Source organism: Hyperolius riggenbachi, chromosome 4, assembly GCF_040937935.1.
Source record: "Hyperolius riggenbachi isolate aHypRig1 chromosome 4, aHypRig1.pri, whole genome shotgun sequence".
Lineage (NCBI taxonomy): Eukaryota > Metazoa > Chordata > Amphibia > Anura > Hyperoliidae > Hyperolius > Hyperolius riggenbachi.
Window position 1 is genome coordinate 454086328 of NC_090649.1, and position 24015 is coordinate 454110342.

The following is a 24015-nucleotide window of genomic DNA, read 5'->3' on the forward strand; positions in this document are numbered from 1 at the left end:
AGGTTTATTTACAATTGTGCATACAGGATTATGCAATATCAATGCAGCAGCACACATAACACCATGTACAGTAGTCAGAGAATATGGTGGCAATTATATACAAGAACGCAACCACCACATACATACACACCATACAATCAAGGCAAGATGCAAAACCCCCAAACCCTATCTATCTATCTATCTACCTAAATATATACAGGATATATACACACAGATACACCGGACAAAGATATACAATATATATACCAATCGCAGTACAAGAAGGCAGGCACAAAATCACAGTCAGGACAAAGCATAGGTCGGCAACAATCGAGCAATCACGGTACACAAGGAGCAGGCAGTAAACGAGGTCAGACAGAATCTAGGTTCAGAAACAGGATAACAGATACAGGATACCAGAGAACCAGGGTTGTCCAGATACTCCAGCTAGCGAGCACAAAGTTCTGGCAAAGGTTGCTCCTTGCAGGGCTCTTAAATAAGGAGGACACACCTGCAGCATGATCGACAAGCAAAGTCCATAGAGAGCAACCCTTGCAGTGGCAGAGCGGTTTCCAGCCAGCATAGAGCCACCCAGTGGTGGAACAAGGAAAGTTCAGGTCCTGCAAAGTCTCTAGAGCCACCTGCTGGTGGAATAAAGGAAGTTCAGGGTTCAACACGATGCTGCCACCAGCAGGCAAGAAGTGGTATGACCATATTCCTAACATAACCCCCCCCTTAAGGAGCGGCCTCAGGACGCTCCAACAAGACCATATACCACTACCGCCAGGATCCCAAGAGGCGGCAGAAAGGAAATCATACAGGAAGGTTGACAATTTATGCCAACACTGGGTGGGCAGGGAGGGAAACAAAAAATTTAATTTTTCACTTTGTATCTCAGGATGCTGAATTAGGAACTGGAGACAAAAGACATCAAGAAGAACACCAGGCTGGTAGGCATCAGACAGCATGGTAAACTGGCATATATCAGACAAAGCACCAGGCAAAGCAGTGGCCTGGTAGACATCAGGTAGGAAAGTGCCCTGCCAGGCAATAGGCAGGTCCTCACTCAAGCAAATATCAGGCTGGTAGACCTTAGGCATGGCAGTGAAGTGGCAAGAATTAGCCGTAGACTGGGTGCCATCAAGAGGAAGAGCAGGTTCAGGAGGTAGCTTGGCAGTGGACTGGCAGACATCAGGCTGGAAAGAAGACAGGAAACCATCAGTCGGGGCAATGGACAGGAAACCATCTGGAGGAAGATCAGCAACAGATTGAGGTAACTGGACAGCAGCAGCAGCAGGAGTCTGTAGTGGCTGGCCGGCAAAAGCAGCAGGAGTCTGTAGTGGCTGGACCACAACAGCAGCAGGAGGAGTCTGTAGTGGCTGGACCACAGCAGCAGCAGGAGTCTGTGGTGGCTGAGCAGCAGGAGTCTGTGGTGGCTGAGCAGCAGGAGTCTGTGGTGGCTGAGCAGCAGGAGTCTGTGGTGGCTGAGCAGCAGGAGTCTGTGGTGGCTGAGCAGCAGGAGTCTGTGGTGGCTGAGCAGCAGGAGTCTGTGGTGGCTGAGCAGCAGGAGTCTGTGGTGGCTGAGCAGCAGCAGCAGCAGCAGTCTGTGGTGGCTGAGCAGCAGCAGCAGCAGCAGTCTGTGGTGGCTGAGCAGCAGCAGCAGTCTGTGGTGGCTGAGCAGCAGCAGCAGCAGCAGTCTGTGGTGGCTGAGCAGCAGCAGCAGCAGCAGTCTGTGTAACCTCATGGATCTGGACCTTTGGTTGAGCGCTTGGCTGGACCTTTGGTTGAGCGCTTGGCTGGACCGTTGGTTGAGCGCTTGGCTGGACCGTTGGTTGAGCGCTTGGCTGGACCGTTGGTTGAGCGCTTGGCTGGACCGTTGGTTGAGCGCTTGGCTGGACCGTTGGTTGAGCGCTTGGCTGGACCGTTGGTTGAGCGCTTGGCTGGACCGTTGGTTGAGCGCTTGGCTGGACCGTTGGTTGAGCGCTTGGCTGGACCGTTGGTTGAGCGCTTGGCTGGACCGTTGGTTGAGCGCTTGGCTGGACCGTTGGTTGAGCGCTTGGCTGGACCGTTGGCTGAGCGCTTGGCTGGACCGTTGGCTGAGCGCTTGGCTGGACCGTTGGCTGAGCGCTTGGCTGGACCGTTGGCTGAGCGCTTGGCTGGACCGTTGGCTGAGCGCTTGGCTGGACCGTTGGCTGAGCGCTTGGCTGGACCGTTGGCTGAGCGCTTGGCTGGACCGTTGGTTGAGATCCCAATACAGTCTGTGCGAACAAGGAGCAAAGTTCTGCAGGCAAGGAGCAAAGTTCTGCAGGCAAGGAGCAAAGTTCTGCAGGCAAGGAGCAAAGTTCTGCAGGCAAGGAGCAAAGTTCTGCGGGCAAGGAGCAAAGTTCTGCGGGCAAGGAGCAAAGTTCTGCGGGCAAGGAGCAAAGTTCTGCGGGCAAGGAGCAAAGTTCTGCGGGCAAGGAGCAAAGTTCTGCGGGCAAGGAGCAAAGTTCTGCGGGCAAGGAGCAAAGTTCTGCGGGCAAGGAGCAAAGTTCTGCGGGCAAGGAGCAAAGTTCTGCGGGCAAGGAGCAAAGTTCTGCGGGCTGGATGCAACACTCTGCGGGCTGGATGCAACACTCTGCGGGCTGGATGCAACACTCTGCGGGCTGGATGCAACACTCTGCGGGCTGGATGCAACACTCTGCGGGCTGGATGCAACACTCTGCGGGCTGGATGCAACACTCTGCGGGCTGGATGCAACACTCTGCGGGCTGGATGCAACACTCTGCGGGCTGGATGCAACACTCTGCGGGCTGGATGCAACACTCTGCGGGCTGGATGCAACACTCTGCGGGCTGGATGCAACACTCTGCGGGCTGGATGCAACACTCTGCGGGCTGGATTGCAGGACTGGATACTGCAGGATGAACATGCTGGGGCTCTGCAGGCCTGTCGGGCTGACCCATAGTCAGCAAATCTAGTCCATGAAAAAGTCCACAAAGAAAGGCGAGGAACTGCTCAGGACTGACTGGAGATTGCTGAGGACAAAAATCAACTGGAGTCTGTATGGAGCTGCATGGAGTCTGCACCGATCTGCATGGAGTCTGCACCGACCTGGATGGAGTCTGCACATGACTGGAATCGGCTGGAGGCTGCACAGGAGATGAAGCGACTGGAGGCTGCACAGGAGATGAAGCGACTGTAGGCTGCACAGGAGATGAAGCGACTGGAGGCTGCACAGGAGATGAAGCGACTGGAGGCTGCACAGGAGATGAAGCGACTGGAGGCTGCACAGGAGATGAGGCGGATGGAGGCTGCACAGGAGATGAGGCGGATGGAGGCTGCACAGGAGATGAGGCGGATGGAGGCTGCACAGGAGATGAGGCGGATGGAGGCTGCACAGGAGATGAGGCGGATGGAGGCTGCACAGGAGATGAGGCGGATGGAGGCTGCACAGGAGATGAGGCGGATGGAGGCTGTACAGGAGATGAGGCGACTGGAGGCTGCACAGGAGATGAGGCGACTGGAGGCTGCACAGGAGAGGAGGCGACTGGAGGCTGCACAGGAGATGAGGCGACTGGAGGCTGCACAGGAGATGAGGCGGATGGAGGCTGTACAGGAGCAATAGAGGCTGTAGGGAAGTATTTGCGTTTTGGTTTCCTCAGCACTGGGACAGACTTTAATGCAGATACTGGATACTGTGAGGACCAAGGTGTAGATCTGATGGCCGTTTGCTTAGTAGCGCATTTCTTCTGGTCAGTAGAGACAGGCAAGTCATAATACACAGATTTAGTTATTACTGGTAATGTAGGTACAAATTGTTCAACTGTTGCAGGCTGTGAGTATTGGACATGGTTCGAGGTATATGAAGGGTTAACAGGAGGAAGAGTGAAAATGAGAGGACAGAATCTCAGACCAGGCATCAAGTAGCTTTGCAGCTGATTCACACTTGCAGAGTTTTTGCACATTCAGAGACTGAGTCGCACACATACAGGCCCTTATAAATTCCTCTTCTTGATTGGTATAATATTCAACAAACCTCTGCCTGTCCCTCCTCAAATAATCAAATAAATGTTCAATTTGATCAGAATTAAATATAAATTCAAATTTATTTTTTACAGGCAGGGCATGAGATCTGGAGCTGGGAGATAACACTTTCTGCCAAGCAGACAATAAATGTGAAGCCTTTCCAGATTTGCATAGGCCTTGATTGATCAAGGATTGCAGAGAGTTAATGCATGTTTGCACAGTTTGTTTATCCTTGTTGTTGTAATAATCAAAAAAACCCACTTGATCATCTTCTAACAAATTAATCAAGGCTTCAATTTTATGCAAATCGTAAGGTGGTAAATACCCATCAGAAACTGTAGGGAACGCAAGATCATACCAGATTTTGATTAGGCATTCAAAATCCTGTGAATCAAACGATCCATCCTTAACAAGTCCATAAACCTGGCTAATTAACTTCAGCAGATCTTCCCTAGGATAATCAGCAAAGAAAGTGCGGCATTCTTGCTCAGATTCCTCAGCCAAGAATGCATAATAATCAAGATCTTGTGGACTCATTCTGACAGATAACTCAGTATACAGTGTAGCTGCAGCAATCAGTAGTTGGCCAGAACTTCTGTTACGCGCCTGAACGGAGAAACTGGGATTGATTGCAGTTTGCAGCAACACAGACACTGAGACAGGAATAAACTATGCAGGAAGGTTTATTTACAATTGTGCATACAGGATTATGCAATATCAATGCAGCAGCACACATAACACCATGTACAGTAGTCAGAGAATATGGTGGCAATTATATACAAGAACGCAACCACCACATACATACACACCATACAATCAAGGCAAGATGCAAAACCCCCAAACCCTATCTATCTATCTATCTACCTAAATATATACAGGATATATACACACAGATACACCGGACAAAGATATACAATATATATACCAATCGCAGTACAAGAAGGCAGGCACAAAATCACAGTCAGGACAAAGCATAGGTCGGCAACAATCGAGCAATCACGGTACACAAGGAGCAGGCAGTAAACGAGGTCAGACAGAATCTAGGTTCAGAAACAGGATAACAGATACAGGATACCAGAGAACCAGGGTTGTCCAGATACTCCAGCTAGCGAGCACAAAGTTCTGGCAAAGGTTGCTCCTTGCAGGGCTCTTAAATAAGGAGGACACACCTGCAGCATGATCGACAAGCAAAGTCCATAGAGAGCAACCCTTGCAGTGGCAGAGCGGTTTCCAGCCAGCATAGAGCCACCCAGTGGTGGAACAAGGAAAGTTCAGGTCCTGCAAAGTCTCTAGAGCCACCTGCTGGTGGAATAAAGGAAGTTCAGGGTTCAACACGATGCTGCCACCAGCAGGCAAGAAGTGGTATGACCATATTCCTAACAGCAGTTGGGAGAATCGCATTTTTTTTAAAAGTGTATGCAAAAAATGCACATAATGATAGTCTGTGGGTCGGACAAAAAATGCATTGGTATGCGTTTTTAGATGTGTTTTAAAAACGCACAACACGTTCATTCTTTCTCTATACTCTATGCAGAACGCATGTGTTCATCATACTATGGTTTCCTATGGTGCTGCGTTTTTTATGCTTTTTTTTTTTACCAAGTAAGGTAAAAACTTATTTAAACATTATTTTTTTTCTTTTTTTACCTTGTTAAATATGAATATTGATTAAAAAAAATGCAAACGCAGGAAAAACACACAAAAAAAACGCTCATGAAAAACACAAACGTGGGAAAAAAATGCAAAAACCACCCATGGCAGAAAACTGATGGTTTTCTGCATGGGCAAGGGTGACCCAAGCCTATAACTGCCATGCTGCACCAATTGCTATGCTGTCATTTTTTTTAATTATGTAATTTTAGGCTGGTAACGGAATTGGCTCCAAACCTAACGATGTACTCGATGTAATCAGACAATACCGCGGATTATCTTGGAGGTAAATTACATAAGAAGTAACATTTCCCAGTGAGCAGCAGTAAATTCACTTTCTCAATATACAGTATATATCATTCCCAACTTCTTTCCAATGTTGTTGTCACTTACAGTAGGTAAAAAGTGAACAGATCTGAAAAATGTTGGACTAGTCCAGTGATAGGCAAACTTGGCTCTCCAGCTGTTAAGGAACTACAAGTCCCACAATGCAATTGCCTTCATGAATCATGACTGTGGCTGTCAGACTCCTGTAATGCATCGTGGGACTTGTAGTTCTTTAACAGCTGGAGAGCCAGGTTTGCCTATCACTGGACTAGTCCATCTCCTTATAGTTACATAGTTATTTTGGCTGAAAAAAGACATACGTCCATCGAGTTCAACCAGTACAAAGTACAACTCCAGCCCGTCCCCCACATACCCCTGTTGATCCAGAGGAAGGCGAAAAAAACCCCACCAGGCATGGTCCAATTAGCCCCAAATGGGAAAAATTCCTTCCCGACTCCAGATGGCAATCAGATAAAATCCCTGGATCAACATCATTAGGCATAACCTAGTAATTGTAGCCATGGATGTCTTTCAACGCAAGGAAAGCATCTAAGCCCCCTTTAAATGCAGGTATAGAGTTTGCCATAACGACTTCCTGTGGCAATGCATTCCACATCTTAACCACTCTTACTGTAAAGAACCCTTTCCTAAATAAATGGCTAAAACGTTTTTCCTCCATGCGCAGCTCATGTCCTCTAGTCCTTTGAGAAGGCCTAGGGACAAAAAGCTCATCCGCCAAGCTTTTATATTGCCCTCTAATGTATTTATACATGTTAATTAGATCTCCTCTAAGGCGTCTTTTCTCTAGACTAAATAAACCCAGTTTATCTAACCTTTCTTGGTAAGCGAGACCTTCCATCCCACGTATCAATTTTGTAGCTCGTCTCTGCACCTGCTCTAAAACTGCAATATCTTTTTTGTAATGTGGTGCCCAGAACTGAATTCCATATTCCAGATGTGGCCTTACTAGAGAGTTAAACAGGGGCAATATTATGCTAGCATCTCGAGTTTTTATTTCCCTTTTAATGCATCCCAAAATTTTGTTCGCTTTAGCTGCAGCGGCTTGGCATTGAGTACGATTATTTAACTTGTTGTCGATGAGTACTCCTAAGTCCTTCTCCAAGTTTGATGTTCCCAACTGTATCCCATTTATTTTGTATGGTGCTAGACCATTGGTACGACCAAAATGCATGACTTTACATTTGTCAACATTGAATTTCATCTGCCATGTATGTGCCCATATAGCCATCCTATCCAGATCCTGTTGCAATATGACACTATCTTCCTGAGAGTTGATGATTCTGCACAATTTTGTATCATCTGCAAAAATAGCAACATTGCTCACTACTGCATCTACTAGGTCATTAATAAATAAATTGAAGAGCACTGGACCCAGTACAGACCCCTGTGGGACCCCACTGCTAACAGTCTCCCATTTTGAGTACGATCCATTGACCACAACTCTTTGTTTTCTGTCCATTAGCCAGTTCCCTATCCATGCACACAAACTCTTCCCCAGTCCTTGCATCCTCAACTTTTGCACCAGACTTCTGTGGGGAACAGTGTCGAAGGCCTTTGCAAAGTCCAAGTATATCACATCTACAGCATTCCCAATATCCATATTAGCATTTACTACCTCATAAAAGCTGAGCATGTTAGTCAAACAGGACCTGTCTTTAGTAAACCCATGTTGATGCTGAGAAATAAGATTATTTTCTACTATGAAGTCATGTATAGTATCTCTTAGTAACCCCTCAAATAGTTTGCATACAACTGATGTTAAGCTTACAGGTCTATAATTTCCTGGATCAGATTTTTTGCCCTTCTTAAATAATGGGAAAACGTGGGCTGTACGCCAATCCACTGGGACTCTGCTAGTTGCAAGAGAGTCACAAAAGATAAGATAAAGGGGCTTAGCTATAACTGAACTTAATTCTCTTAGGACCCGAGGATGCATGCCATCCGGGCCAGGTGCCTTGTCTATTTTTAATTTATTTAGTCTTGCCTTTACTTCTTCCTGCGTTAAGTATTTAATATTACAGTTAGAAGATTGAGACTCTTCTGCCTCTGTAATTTGCAACAGTGCTGTTTCCTTTGTGAAGACTGAAGCAAAGAAAGCATTTAATAACTCTGCCTTACCTTGGTCGTCCACCATCGAGTTCCCACCCTCATCCTTTAGGATTCCTATACAGTCAACCTTTCTTTTTTTAGAGTTGATGTACTTGTAAAACTTTTTTGGGTTAGATTTGATATCCCTAGCGATTTGATTTTCAGCTTCGATCTTTGCCAGCCTAATTTCTTTTTTACAATTTTGATTGCACTCCTTATAATTGCTTAGTGCAGCCTCAGTCCCCTCCTGTTTTAGGACCTTATGGGGGATTCCAGTTTTGGGGGATTCCAGATTTGATTTTCAGCTTCGATCTTTGCCAGCCTAATTTCTTTTTTACAATTTTTATTGCACTCCTTATAATTGCTTAGTGCAGCCTCAGTCCCCTCCTGTTTTAGGACCTTATGGGGGATTCCAGTTTTTTTCTGTATTCTTTACAAATCGCTCACTGGAAAGGAGCTATACAGGGTAACCGTAAAAAAGGGCGCAGGAGGCTAGTGGACAAATCGGGCGCCGCCATTCACTCCCATAATAAATATCGTTTAATGGGCGCCCGATAGGAAAAAAGGGCGCCGGAGAAAAATAACGTTTTAAAAGCGGCGCCCGGAGACTTAATGTTTTATTACTGCTTCTCATGATTACACATTATTTAATGATTTATACATTTTTAATATTATTTTTAAACGAAAAACAGTACAATATTTTTTTCAAACATTATTTTTAAACGAAAAACAGTACAATTTTTTTTAAACATTATTTTTAAACGAAAAAACCGCACAATATGTTTTTGAAACTTTATTAATGCTTATCACAGGGGGGTCTTAGGTTTAGGCACCAACAGGGGGGTCTTAGGTTTAGGCACCAACAGGGGAGTCTTAGGTTTAGGCACCAACAGGGGGGTCTTAGGTTTAGGCACCAACAGGGGGTCTTAGGTTTAGGCACCAACAAGGGGGTCTTAGGTTTAGGCACCAACAGGGGGGTCTAGGGGTTAGGGGTAGGTACAGGGAGGGTTACTTAGGCACCAACAGGGGGGGTCTTAGGTTTAGGCATCAACAGGGGGGTCTAGGGGTTAGGGGTAGGTACAGGGAGGGTTACTTAGTAATTTTTTTTTAAAGGTTATTATACGTTTCACTATTTAAACGAAAGATTAACGTTTTTACAATTGCCGATTTAATGCACATTATTTAATGATTTATAACTTTATAAAACATTAATTTTAAACGAAATACAGTACAATACATTTTTAAACGTTATCCATGCTTATCGTTTAAAACCCCGCGCCCTTTTTTCCCAGCGCCCCTTTTTAACGTACGCCTATACAGATATGTCAGCCAGCTTTAGGAATTATAAATAAAGAAATATTAGGGGGTACAAAGCAGCAATTTAAGCAAAATAAAAATGAATTGTGCACCAATTTATCATAGCTCCTCCTCTCCTGCTCATAAATCAGCATGGTCGCTAGCTCCTCCTGCCCAGTCAGTCTGATGACATGATAGGCTGTCATTCAGCTGGAGGGTGTGGCTTCAACTGACAGAGCAATATCAGTCTTCCCATTCTTGCTGATGTGAATAAAGGGGAAGTGCTTTAACTGATTTTTTTTTTTTTTTTTTGCATAATTGATTTAATAATCACCTGTTGACTGTATATTTTGAATAAAACTGTGCCTGATTTATGGATTTAATAATATTCATATTTCCATTTTTTTCAGCATTGGTGGAGATGAGACTCTTGCTCACGTCACCACTCTGCCGAGTAAGTGCTAGAAACAGCGGGAGCTTTCACAAGGAGGTCAGGAATGGCAGCCTCCACTCATCTCTATCTAGTGCACACATGTCAAACTCTGGCAAATGCCATCACATTTGGCCCCCAAGTGGTTTCACCACTTTGCAATATATTAGGCCCTCTCAGGGGCGTAGCAATAGAGGGTGCAGAGGTAGCGACCGCATCGGGGCCCTTGGGCCAGAGGGGCCCCGAAGGGCCCTCCCTTAACTACAGAATTAGCTCTCTATTGGTCCTATGCTCATAATAATGACTTCTGTAGATACTTTGAATAGTGGTGATCATTAACAAACTGTTCCCCATCCCCTTCTTACACCTCTGACACTGTAGTTGCCATTGGCAGATTTTGGTGCGCCGTATAAATTGTTATGTATAGAGTGCTTGGGGGGCCCCATTGTAAAACTTGCATCGGGGCCCACATTTCCTTAGCTACGCCACTGGGCCCTCTCTAGACCACCAGGGAAGATATATTGGAGGTGAAGCTCTAGATCACCAGGAAAGCCATATAGGAAGGGGGATGGGGAAACCAAGACACCAAGGAACTGTATGGGGGGTCCCTAGACACCAGGGAAGTGTATAGAGGAGACAGGGGGGCACTTAACACCAGGGAACTATATAGGGGAGGAAGCGGGCCACTTGACACCAGGGAACTATATAGGAGAGGAAGGGGACCACTTGACACCAGGGAACTGCATAGGAGAGTGAGGAGACAACTTGACACCAGGGAACTGTATAGGGGAGGGAGGACCGCTAAGCACCAGGGAACTGTACAGGGGATGGAGGGAGAATCACTAGACACCAGGTAACTGTATAGAGGAGGGAGAGACGCCACTAGACACCATGGAATGGTATAGGGGAATCCATTAGGCACCAGAGAACTTTATAAGGGAGGGGGTGGCCACTAGACATTGAGGTTTGACCGTGACTTGGTTCCAGTGTTCAATTTTGGCCCACTTTGTATCTGAGCATGACACCCCTGGCCTAGTGAATCAGGGCCAAGGAGAGATAAATCATGGGATAAACAGATAAGTGATAAACCATGTGTTAAGTTCATTAATAGGGTGTGAACATTCACCATATGTGAGTTGCAGTGAGTTTTGACACACTGCACATAGGCCCATATGCAATTCACTTTTTCACCTGACTTTTCTCCCAGGAGATAAGTTTTCATCTTCAATTTAAAATAACATTCCGGCACTTTTCAACTAAAAAAGTACCAAAAAGCAGGTTAAAAAGTACTATCAAAATTATTTTGAGTATTTTCTTGCTTGCTGGTGGCTTAAAAGGCATTTTATTGAAAAGTTTAAAAATATCACCTAGGAGAAAACTCAGGTGAAAAAGTGAATTGCATATGGGCCATAGTGTGCATTTTACATGGGAACATAAAAATCCATAGACTTTTTTATCATTCACACTACATTTTATCATTCACACTACAACAGTGAGTTGCTGTGCAGTGCCTTTCAACTCGTTGGGAGTTGAAACTCATGGGAATATGAACAGCAACTCACAAAACCATTCACACATTTTTTATTCATGCATTTCAACTCACTGACTAGTGTGAATGAGCCCTAAGAGAACAAATGCTTTGTGAATATCAACCCTCAGGGCTCTTTCACATCAGAGCTCCTTTCCTGAGTTTTGACGCAACGTTTAGGTAAAATGAAAGTCCATAGACTTTAATTTTACCTTTCACATCCAACGCTGTGTTTTGGTGCCTTGCGTTTCATTGCAACCGGGAGCCGGTGCCGGTGTTTTCCCATCGGGTGAATTATAACTACCGCCACTAATCAGCATCGCACCGCAACGGAACGCCGAAGGCTGTTTAACGCATGCAGGAGATCGACTCTTGCATGCGATTCCTAATGTGAAGGAAGCCTCAGCACATTGAATTCAGCAGTAAGATTGGCATGTGCAGGTAGCGCACAGCCAGCGACGTAGCAGTAGAGGATCCAGAGGTGGCGTCTGCATTGGAGCTCTTGGACCAGAGGGGCCCACTATGGACCCTCCCTCAACAGCAGTATTTAGGGCCTGGTGACACTGGCACATAAGTGGTAAACGGACCCAGATTCAGTTGGGTCAGTTCCATTTCCCCATATACATCACCCGCCCCCCAACCCCCATCACCAAAGTGGATTTTGCTGGCTAAAATAGTCAGTGTGTTGTTAACCACTTGCCGACCGCCTACTTCATATTGGCGGCGGCAAAGTGGCAGCCCCAGGACCACGTAACGCAGAATGGCGTCAGGTCCTGGGGCACTCTTTGGCCGGGGATCGCGCGCTGGGATGCGCGCGCATCCGCCGGCAATAGGCTCCGCCCACCCGCGACGTCAACCCGCCGGCCAATCGGAAGCGCCGGCGGGTTGTTAACCCGACGATCCCCGGATAGGAAGCGTATAATACGCTTTGTAATGTTTACAAAGTGTATTATACAGGCTGCCTCCTGCCCTGGTGGTCCCAGTGTCCGAGGGACCACCAGGGCAGGCTGCAGCCACCCTAGTCTGCACCCAAACACACTGATCTGCCCCCCCCCCCTGCCCCCTGATCGCCCACAGTACCCCTCAGACCCCCCCCTGCCCACCCCCCAGACCACCATTTGCACACAATCACCCCCCTAATCACCCATCAATCACTCCCTGTCACTATCTGTCAACGCTATTTTTTTTTAGTCCCTAAACTGCCCCCTGCTCCCTCCTGATCACCCCCCCCACCCCTCAGATTCTCCCCAGACCCCCCCCCCCCAGACCCTCCCCCCCCCCTGTGTACTGTATGCATCTATCCCCCTGATCACCTGTCAATCACCTGTCAATCACCCGTCAATCACCCGTCAATCACCCCCTGTCACTGCCACCCATCAATCAGCCCCTAACCTGCCCCTTGCGGGCAATCTGATCACCCACCCACACCAATAGATCGCCCACAGATCCGACATCAGATCACCTCCCAAATCCATCGTTTACATCTATTCTCTCCTCTAAACACCCACTAATTACCCATCAATCACCCATCAATCACCCCCTATCACCACCTGTCACTGTTACCCATCAGATTAGACCCTTGCGGGCACCCAATCACCCGCCCACACGCTCAGATTGCCCTCAAACCCCCCCTTATCGATTCGCAAGTGCATTATTTACATCCGTTCTTCCCTGTAATAACCCACTGATCACCTGTCAAACACCCCCTGTCACTGCCACCCATCAATCACCCCCTGTCACTGCCACCCATCAATCAGCCCCTAAACTGCCCCTTGCGGGCAATCTGATCACCCACCCACACCAATAGATCGCCCGCAGATCCGACATCAGATCACCTCCCAAATCCATCGTTTACATCTATTCTCTCCTCTAAACACCCACTAATTACCCATCAATCACCCATCAATCACCCCCTATCACCACCTGTCACTGTTACCCATCAGATTAGACCCTTGCGGGCACCCAATCGCCCGCCCACAAGCTCAGATTGCCCTCAAACCCCCCCTTATCGATTCGCCAGTGCATTATTTACATCCGTTCTTCCCTGTAATAACCCACTGATCACCTGTCAATCACCCCCTGTCACTGCCACCCATCAATCACCCCCTGTCACTGCCACCCATCAATCAGCCCCTAACCTGCCCCTTGCGGGCAATCTGATCACCCACCCACACCAATAGATCGCCCGCAGATCCGACATCAGATCACCTCCCAAGCGCAGTGTTTACATCTATTCTCTCCTCTAAACACCCACTAATTACCCATCAATCACCCCCTATCACCACCTGTCACTGTTACCCATCAGATTAGACCCTAATCTGCCCCTTGCGGGCACCCAATCACCCGCCCACACGCTCAGATTGCCCTCAGACCCCCCCTTATCAATTCGCCAGTGCAATATTTACATCTGTTATTCCCTGTAATAACCCACTGATTACCTGTCAATCACCCCCTGTCACTGCCACCCATCAATCACCCCCTGTCACTGCCACCCATCAATCAGCCCCTAACCTGCCCCTTGCGGGCAATCTGATCACCCACCCACACCAATAGATCGCCCGCAGATCCGACATCAGATCACCTCCCAAGTGCAGTGTTTACATCTCTTCTCTCCTCTAAACACCCACTAATTACCCATCAATCACCCCCTATCACCACCTGTCACTGTTACCCATCAGATTAGACCCTAATCTGCCCCTTGCGGGCACCCAATCACCCGCCCACACCTCAGAACGCCCTCAGACCCCAGCCCTGATCACCTCGCTAGTGCATTGCTTGCATCTATTTCCCCCCTCTAATCACACCTTGAGACACCCATAAATCACCTCCTGTCACCCCCTAGCACACCTACCCATCAGATCAGGCCCTAATTTGCCCCGTGTGGGCTCCTGATCACTCGGCCAAACCCTCAGATCCCCCTCAGACCCCCTTCCGATCACCTCCCCAGTGCATTGATTGCATCTATTTTCCCCTCTAACCGCCCCCTGAGACACCCATCAATCACCTCCTGTCACCCCCCTAGCACTCCTATCCATCAGATCAGGCCCAATACATCCTGTCATCTAAGAGGCCACCCTGCTTATGACCGTTTCCACAAAATTTGCCCCCTCATAGACCACCTGTCATCAAAATTTGCAGATGCTTATACCCCTGAACAGTCATTTTGAGAAATTTGGTTTCCAGACTACTCACAGTTTTGGGCCCGTAAAATGCCAGGGCAGTATAGGAACCCCACAAGTGACCCCATTTTAGAAAGAAGACACCCCAAGGTATTCTGTTAGGTGTATGATGAGTTCATAGAAGATTTTATTTTTTGTCAAAAGTTAGCAGAAATTGGATTTTTATTGTTTTTGGCCCTAAACCGTGGGGAGTAGTCTAGAAAACAAATGCCTCAAAATGACCTGTGAATAGGACGTTGGGCCCCTTAGCGCACCTAGGCTGCAAAAAAGTGTCACACATGTAGTATCGCCATACTCAGGAGAAGTAGTATAATGTGTTTTGTGGTGTATTTTTACACATACCCATGCTGGGTGGGAGAAATCTCTCTGTAAATGGACAATTGTGTGTAAAAAAAAATCAAAAATGTGTCATTTACAGAGATATTTCTCCCACCCAGCATGGTTATATGTAAAAATACACCACAAAACACATTATACTACTTCTTCTGAGTACGGCGATACCACATGTGTGACACTTTTTTGCAGCCTAACTGTGCTAAGGGGCCCAAAGTCCAATGAGTACCTTTAGGATTTCACAGGTCATTTTGAGACATTTGGGTTCAAGACTACTCCTCATGGTTTAGGGCCCCTAAAATGCCAGGGCAGTATTGGAACCCCACAAATGACCCCATTCTAGAAAGAAGACACCCCAAGGTATTCCGTTAGGAGTATGGTGAGTTCATAGAAGATTTTATTTTTTGTCACAAGTTAGCAGAAATTGATATGTATTGTTTTTTTTTTCACAAAGTGTAATTTTCCGCTAACTTGTGACAAAAAAAAAATCTTCTATGAACTCACCATACCCCTAACGGAATACCTTGGGGTGTCTTCTTTCTAAAATGGGGTCACTTGTGGGGTTCCTATACTGCCCTGGCATTTTAGGGGCCCTAAACCGTGAGAAGTAGTCTAGAATCCAAATGCCTCAAAATGACCTGTGAATAGGACGTTAGGCCCCTTAGCGCACCTAGGTTGCAAAAAAGTGTCACACATGTGGTATCGCCGTACTCAGAAGAAGTAGTATAATGTGTTTTGGGGTGTATTTTTATACATACCCATGCTGGGTGGGAGAAATCTCTCTGTAAATGGACAATTGTGTGTAAAAGAAATCAAATAATTGTCATTTACAGAGATATTTCGCCCACCCAGCATCTGTATGTGTAAAAATACACCCCAAAACACATTATACTACTTCTCCTGAGTACGGCGGTACCACATGTGTGGCACTTTTTTGCACCCTAAGTGCGCTAAGGGGCCCAAAGTCCAATGAGTACCTTTAGGATTTCACAGGTCATTTTGCGACATTTGGTTTCAAGACTACTCCTCACGGTTTAGGGCCCCTAAAATGCCAGGGCAGTATAGGAACCCCACAAATGACCCCATTTTAGAAAGAAGACACCCCAAGGTATTCCGTTAGGAGTATGGTAAGTTCATAGAAGATTTTATTTTTGTCACAAGTTAGCGGAAAATGACACTTTGTGAAAAAAAACAATTAAAATCAATTTCCGCTAACTTGTGACAAAAAAAAAAATCTTCTATGAACTCACCATACTCCTAATGGAATACCTTGGGGTGTCTTCTTTCTAAAATGGGGTAATTTGTGGGATTCCTATACTGTCCTGGCATTTTAGGGGCCCTAAACCGTGAGGAGCAGTCTTGAAACGAAATTTCTCAAAATGACCTGTGAAATCCTAAAGGTACTCATTGGACTTTGGGCCCCTTAGCGCAGTTAGGGTGCAAAAAAGTGCCACACATGTGGTATCGCCGTACTCAGGAGAAGTAGTATAATGTGTTTTGGGGTGTATTTTTCCACATACCCATGCTGAGTGGGAGAAATATCTCTAGAAATTGACAATTGTGTGTAAAAAAAATAAAACAATTGTCATTTACGGAGATATTTCTCCCACCCAGCATGGGTATGTGTAAAAATACACCCCAAAACACATTATACTACTTCTCCTGAGTACGGCAATACCACATGTGTGGCACTTTTTTGCAGCCTAACTGAGCTAAGGGGCCCAAAGTCCAATGAGCATCTTTAGGCTTTACAGGGGTGCTTACAATTAGGCACCCCACAAAATGCCAGGACAGTGAACACACCCCACAAATGACCCCATTTTGGAAAGTAGACACTTCAAGGTATTCAGAGAGGAGCATAGTAAGTCCGTGGCAGATTTCATTTTTTTTTTGTCGCAAGTTAGAAGAAATGGAAACTTTTTTTTTTTGTTGTTACAAAGTGTCATTTTCCGCTAACTTGTGACAAAAAATAAAATCTTCTATGAACTCACCATGCCTCTCACTGAATACTTTGGGATTAGTGTTGGGCGAACAGTGTTCGCCACTGTTCGGGTTCTGCAGAACATCACCCTGTTCGGGTGATGTTCGAGTTCGGCCGAACACCTGACGGTGCTCGGCCAAACCGTTCGGCCACATGGCCGAACTAAGAGCGCATGGCCGAACGTTCCCCGAACGTTCAGCTAGCGCTGTGATTGGCCGAACGGGTCACGTGGTTCGGGCCCGAACGCGCTCTGATTGGCCGAACGGTCACGTGGTTCGGGTAAATAAATACCCGAACCACGTCATATCTCCGCCATTTGTCTGTGGGTTTAGCTTTGGGTAGGCAGGCAGGGTAGTTCGCTCTCCAGCCACGCTAGCCAGGGTCCCCCCCAGTCATTGTGTGTCGCTGCTGGGAACAGTAGTACACCGCTCGCTCAGCCACACTATATATAGCATTGTTTACTGCCACTGTGTACCTCGCTCAGCCACGCTATATATATAGCATTGTGTTTTCTGACACTCTGTGTACACGGCTTAGCCTGACTAATATAGCATTGTGTGTACTGCCACTGTGCACCTCGCTCAGCCACGCTATATATAGCATTGTGTGTACTGCCACTGTGCACCTCGCTCAGCCACGCTATATATAGCATTGTGTGTACTGCCACTGTGCACCTCGCTCAGCCACGCTATATATATAGCATTGTGTTTTCTGACACTCTGTGTACACGGCTTAGCCTGACTAATATAGCATTGTGTGTACTGCCACTGTGCACCTCGCTCAGCCACGCTATATATAGCATTGTGTGTACTGCCACTGTGCACCTCGCTCAGCCACGCTATATATAGCATTGTGTGTACTGCCACTGTGCACCTCGCTCAGCCACGCTATATATAGCATTGTGTGTACTGCCACTGTGCACCTCGCTCAGCCACGCTATATATATAGCATTGTGTTTTCTGACACTCTGTGTACACGGCTTAGCCTGACTAATATAGCATTGTGTGTACTGCCACTGTGCACCTCGGTCAGCCACGCTATATAGAGCATTGTGTGTACTGCCACTGTGCACCTCGCTCAGCCACGCTATATATAGCATTGTGTGTACTGCCACTGTGCACCTCGCTCAGCCACGCTATATATAGCATTGTGTTTTCTGACACTCTGTGTACACGGCTTAGCCTGACTAATATAGCATTGTGTGTACTGCCACTGTGCACCTCGCTCAGCCACGCTATATATAGCATTGTGTTTTCTGACACTCTGTGTACACGGCTTAGCCTGACTAATATAGCATTGTGTGTACTGCCACTGTGCACCTCGCTCAGCCACGCTATATATAGCATTGTGTTTTCTGACACTCTGTGTACACGGCTTAGCCTGGCTCTATAGCATTGTGTGTACTGCCACTGTGCACCTCGCTCAGCCACGCTATATATAGCATTGTGTTTACTGCCACTCTGTGTACACCGCTCAGCCAGACTATATACCGTTGTTTACTGACACTCTGTGTACACCGCTCAGCCAGACTATATACCATTGTTTACTGACACTCTGTGTACACGGCTCAGCCTGACTATAAAGCATTGTGTGTACTGCCACTGTGCACCTCGCTCAGCCACGCTATATATAGCATTGTGTTTTCTGACACTCTGTGTACACGGCTTAGCCTGACTATATAGCAATGTGTGTACTGCCACTGTGCACCTCGCTCAGCCACGCTATATATAGCATTGTGTTTACTGCCACTCTGTGTACACCGCTCAGCCAGACTATATACCGTTGTTTACTGACACTCTGTGTACACCGCTCAGCCAGACTATATACCATTGTTTACTGACACTCTGTGTACACGGCTCAGCCTGACTATAAAGCATTGTGTGTACTGCCACTGTGCACCTCGCTCAGCCACGCTATATATAGCATTGTGTTTTCTGACACTCTGTGTACACGGCTCAGCCTGACTATAAAGCATTGTGTGTACTGCCACTGTGCACCTCGCTCAGCCACGCTATATATAGCATTGTGTTTTCTGACACTCTGTGTACACGGCTTAGCCTGACTAATATAGCATTGTGTGTACTGCCACTGTGCACCTCGCTCAGCCACGCTATATATAGCATTGTGTTTTCTGACACTCTGTGTACACCGCTCAGCCAGACTATATAGCATTGTGTTTACTTCCACTCTGTGTCTGCTGGGCCTGGGAACAGTAGTACACCGCTCACCCGCCACTGTATAGCATTGTGCTCTGTGTCGCTGCTGGGAATAGTGGTACTGTATAGCATTTCTGTACTGCCACTGTACTGCTGCCAGTCAGCGTGTACTGTAAGGATAAGTGAAATGAGGAAGAAATCCGGTGAAAGAGGAAGGGGCAAGGGAAGAGGTGTTTCCCCTGACGGTTCACGTACAGGCCACAGGGGAGCACCCAAGAAAACCCACTCAATACCGCCCATGTTGTCCAGGACAACAACCCTCACAAATCCAAAAGAACAGGACCAGATAATTACTTGGATGACCTCTCAAGCGTCCAGCAGTGGGTTAAGCAGCACCAGCACATCACGCACGAGGTCCGAGTCCTCAGCCAGTTACAAGGAGCCAGTGGGCACAAAGCTGACACAACCGGCAGCGACACCACGCACACAACTGCCAGATAACCAGTCCTATGAATTACCTCAGGACACAATGGGGTATTCGCAGGAGCTATTCCCAGCCCAACAAACTTCCACCTATGAAAGGTCAATGGAGGAACAGCCAGAAATGTTGTGCCCGGATTCACAACCATTAACTGTGGGAAATGCACCGCGCACTGAAATACAAGGCGAGTCCGAGGAGGACTCGGAAACCCAAATCCCAGAGCAAGTTGGGCAGGAGGGGTTGCAATTGCAGGAGGTCGGCCGACAAGATCTGGAAGACGACGTTGGAGTGAGCTGCGCAGAGGTTGTTCTGGGGAGCTCTACTCCACGGCGGCGGCCCCCCACAATGACATATGACGAGTTTGAGGAGATGGAAGAGGAGGGTATGGACAATGTGGACAGAGACCCAGATTTTATTTGTGAACGAGAACATCGCCGTCGTAGTAGCAGCACAGATGAGTCTGTTGAAGAACCCACTGCTGCACGAGTTCGCCTTGTGCCACAAGGTAGGCGGCGCGCAATTTCAGGCACCACAAGCGTGGAAGTTAGAGTGAGAGGCAAAAGAGGAGGAAACAGAAATCGCCAGCAAGGAGGCAGGTGCTCCAAAGTCTGGGCTTTCTTTGAAGACTGCACTGAGGATGTTACCATGGCGATTTGCAAGGTGTGCAAGACTCGCCTGAGCAGGGGGAAAAGTATTAACAACCTCTCCACCACCAGCATGAGCCGCCACATGCTATCCAAACATCCCACTCTGTGGGCAAACGCGGCAGGACAGGGTACCAGCAACACTGCCTCCCTTGGGTTCACCAGACTCACCACCAGACCCGCCTCAGCAGCAGCAGTAGCCCAGCCATTGCGTGGTTCACAACATTCACAAACATCAGACGACGCTGACACTGTCACTTTCCGGAGTAGTGCTCTTGAGGTCTCCCAGTGTTCATCAAACACAACAACCAACAGCCCTTCCGTGTGCAGCGCTACGGTTCAGTTGTCTGTGTCGGAGATGTTTGAGCGCAAGAGGAAATTGCCAGCAAATGACCCCCGGGCCGTGGCAGTAACAGCCAGCATAGCCAAGCTTCTGGCCTGCGAAATGCTGCCATATCGAGTGGTGGAGACAAACAGCTTCAAGGGCATGATGTCAGTGGCCATCCCACGTTACGTGGTTCCCAGCCGCTACCACTTTGCGCGCTCTGCAGTGCCTGAGTTGCATGAGCACGTGGTCAGCAAAATAACCCGAAGCTTGAAGAATGCCGTTGCCTGCAAGGTTCACCTCACCACTGACACTTGGACGAGTGCGTTCGGCCAGGGTCGATACATCTCCCTTACCGCGCACTGGGTGAACCTTGTGGAGCCTGGCAGCGATTCCTCACCTGCTACGGCGCGGGTGTTGCCCACGCCGCAAACAGCTGCACCGCCGTCCCTCCCACTGGATAACAACAGCAGTACCTACCTCTCTGACTCCTTCTCCTCCAACGCATCTCAAAGCTGTACCTCATCCGGAAACGCTAACCCAGCAGCAGTAGGATCGTGGAAGCAGTGCAGCACAGCTGTTGGCATGCGTCAGCAAGCGTTGCTGAAGCTGATCTGCCTTGGGGATAAGCAGCACACAGGGGAGGAAATTTGGAAGGGAATAAAGGAACAGACGGATTTGTGGCTGGCACCGCTGGACTTGAAACCGGGCATGGTTGTGTGTGATAATGGGAGTAATCTCATTCGCGCTTTAAGGTTGGCTAAGCTGACACACATCCCTTGCCTGGCGCACGTGATGAACCTAGTAGTTCAGCGGTTCCTGAGGACATACCCAGGCGTGGCCGATCTTCTGTTGAAGGTGCGTCGAGTGGCCAAACATTGTAGAAATTCCAGTACTGCTTCGGGGGCACTCGCCAAGATGCAGGAGCGCTTCAATCTCCCCCACCATCGCTTGCTGTGTGATGTCCCTACGCGCTGGAATTCTACGCTGCACATGCTAGCACGCTTTTGCGAGCAGAAGAGTGCAGTGGTCCAGTACATGACGGCGCAGTACCGAGGCGCATCCGGACAGCTGCCAAGCTTCTGTGGATCCGATTGGGCCAACATGTTGGACCTCTGCCAAGTCCTCCAAAATTTTGAGCAATCCACGTTGCTTGTGAGCAGTGACAACTCTTCAGTCAGCATTACCATACCACTGCTGTGTTTACTGAAGAGGTCAATGTTGAAAATCAAGGAAACAGCTGTCATGATGCAACTGGGGGAATCTGAAGGAGAAAACGATCAGCGTGATGGTACCAACATCAGGCCATCCGCCTCAGGGAACGCTGGCCCCAGCAGCTATGACGAAGAAGAGGAGGAGGAACAGCTGGAGTTGGAGCAGGAATTTCATGCCACCACTGACGAGGGCCAGAGCGGTGCACGTTGGACTTCCACAATTCAACGCGAATGGTCAGCAGAAGCAGACCAGGAGGAAGGTGACGACTATGATGCATCACAACAACTATCACAACGCTCACAAGAGGATGATGAGGATTCTGGTAGGACTCTGGCACACATGGCTCAATTCATGCTAGACTGCATTGAACGTGACCCACGCATTGTGCGCATTCTGGACAACACCAATTACTGGGTTTATACCCTTCTGGATCCACGGTACAAACACAATGTTCCAAAACTGCTTGAAGAAAGAGTCAGACAGGTCAAAATGGAAGAATACCAGCAGGCCCTTGTGGAGACTTTAGAGAGGAGATTGACATCCTCCCCCTCCTCTAGCCAGTTGTACGCAGACAGACTGACTTCCGCAAACCCAGGACGACCAGGAGGGCAGCAAACAACGCAAGCCGCAGCTAGTACCCAAAAGGGAACGGTATCGGTAGTGTCCTTGGAGTGGGAAAATTTTCTGACACCCATGCAGCAGCAGCCCACTGAACAGCAAGCGTGCAGATCCACCTCCAACACCGATCGCCTGGAGAAGATGGTCAAGGACTACATGTCAGATGACGTAGCTGTGTCGAACAATCCATCTGCACCCTTCAACTATTGGGTATCGAAGCTAGACACCTGGCACGAACTGGCAATGTACGCAATAGAGGTGCTGGCTTGCCCGGCAGCCAGCGTTATGTCGGAACGCTGTTTCAGTGCTGCCGGAGGCATCGTCACAGATCGGCGTATCCGCCTCTCTACAGAAAATGCAGACCGTCTGACTCAAATTAAAATGAATCAATCCTGCATTGGAAATGACTACGCAACACTCCAGGACCCCAACCAAGTAACATGACCAATGAACATCTGGGATGGTGTAGCGTTTCCGGTCCCTGTTTATTGAACCTCTCATCTGTATTACATTTATGACTGCATGGCGGCAAAAAGCATTGCTGCTATATCCGCACGCTTTTTGTCCTCATGCAAGGCCTGGGTTGTTGTGTCTCAAAAACCGTGGCCTTCTCCTCCTGCGCCTGCTCCTGTTCCATCACGTCTGCTGCTGCTGGGTTAGCGTTGCCGCGTGGTCCCTGTTTATTGAACCACTTATCTTTATTACATTTATGACTGCATGGCGGTACAAAGCATGCTATCCGCATGCTTCTTGCCCTCATGCAAGGCCTGGGTTGTTGTGTCTCACAAAGCGTGGCCTTCTCCTCCTGCGCCTCCTCCTGTTCCATCACGTCTGCTGCTGCTGGGTTAGCGTTGCCGCGTGGTCCCTGTTTATTGAACCACTTATCTTTATTACATTTATGACTGCATGGCGGTACAAAGCATGCTATCCGCACGCTTCTTGCCCTCATGCAAGGCCTGGGTTGTTGTGTCTCACAAAGCGTGGCCTTCTCCTCCTGCGCCTCCTCCTGTTCCATCACGTCTGCTGCTGCTGGGTTAGCGTTGCCGCGTGGTCTCTGTTTATTGAACCACTTATCTTTATTACATTTATGACTGCATGGCGGTAAAAAGCATGCTATCCGCACGCTTTTTGTCCTCATGCAAGGCCTGGGTTGTTGTGTCTCACAAAGCGTGGCCTTCTCCTCCTGCGCCTCCTCCTGTTCCATCACGTGTGCTGCTGCTGCTGCTGCTGGGTTAGCGTTGCTGGTCCCTGTTTATGGAACCTCTTATCTTTATTACATTTATGACTGCATGGCGGTACAAAGCATGCTATCCGCACGCTTCTTGCCCTCATGCAAGGCCGGGGTTGTTGTGTCTCACAAAGTATGGCCTTCTCCTCCTGCGCCTCCTCCTGTTCCAACACGTCTGCTGCTGCTGGGTTAGCGTTGCCGCGTGGTCCCTGTTTATTGAACCACTTATCTTTATTACATTTATGACTGCATGGCGGTAAAAAGCATGCTATCCGCACGCTTTTTGTCCTCATGCAAGGCCTGGGTTGTTGTGTCTCACAAAGCGTGGCCTTCTCCTCCTGCGCCTCCTCCTGTTCCATCACGTGTGCTGCTGCTGCTGCTGCTGGGTTAGCGTTGCTGGTCCCTGTTTATGGAACCTCTTATCTTTATTACATTTATGACTGCATGGCGGTACAACGCATGCTATCCGCACGCTTCTTGCCCTCATGCAAGGCCGGGGTTGTTGTGTCTCACAAAGCGTGGCCTTCT

The 24015-nt window shown here is 48.1% G+C and overlaps 1 protein-coding gene across 2 annotated transcripts in view; it reads left to right on the top strand.

Annotated features, from left to right (window-relative positions):
* The window catches only part of LOC137570963 (phospholipase B1, membrane-associated-like), a 183190-nt gene that overhangs the window by 72033 nt on the left and 87142 nt on the right, over positions 1-24015 (top strand). For both annotated transcript variants that reach the window (XM_068279650.1, XM_068279651.1), the window contains 2 exons: positions 5850-5923; positions 9780-9823. In XM_068279650.1, coding sequence (XP_068135751.1) covers positions 5850-5923; positions 9780-9823 — 118 coding nt within the window. The remainder of the gene's footprint in view (positions 1-5849; positions 5924-9779; positions 9824-24015) is intronic.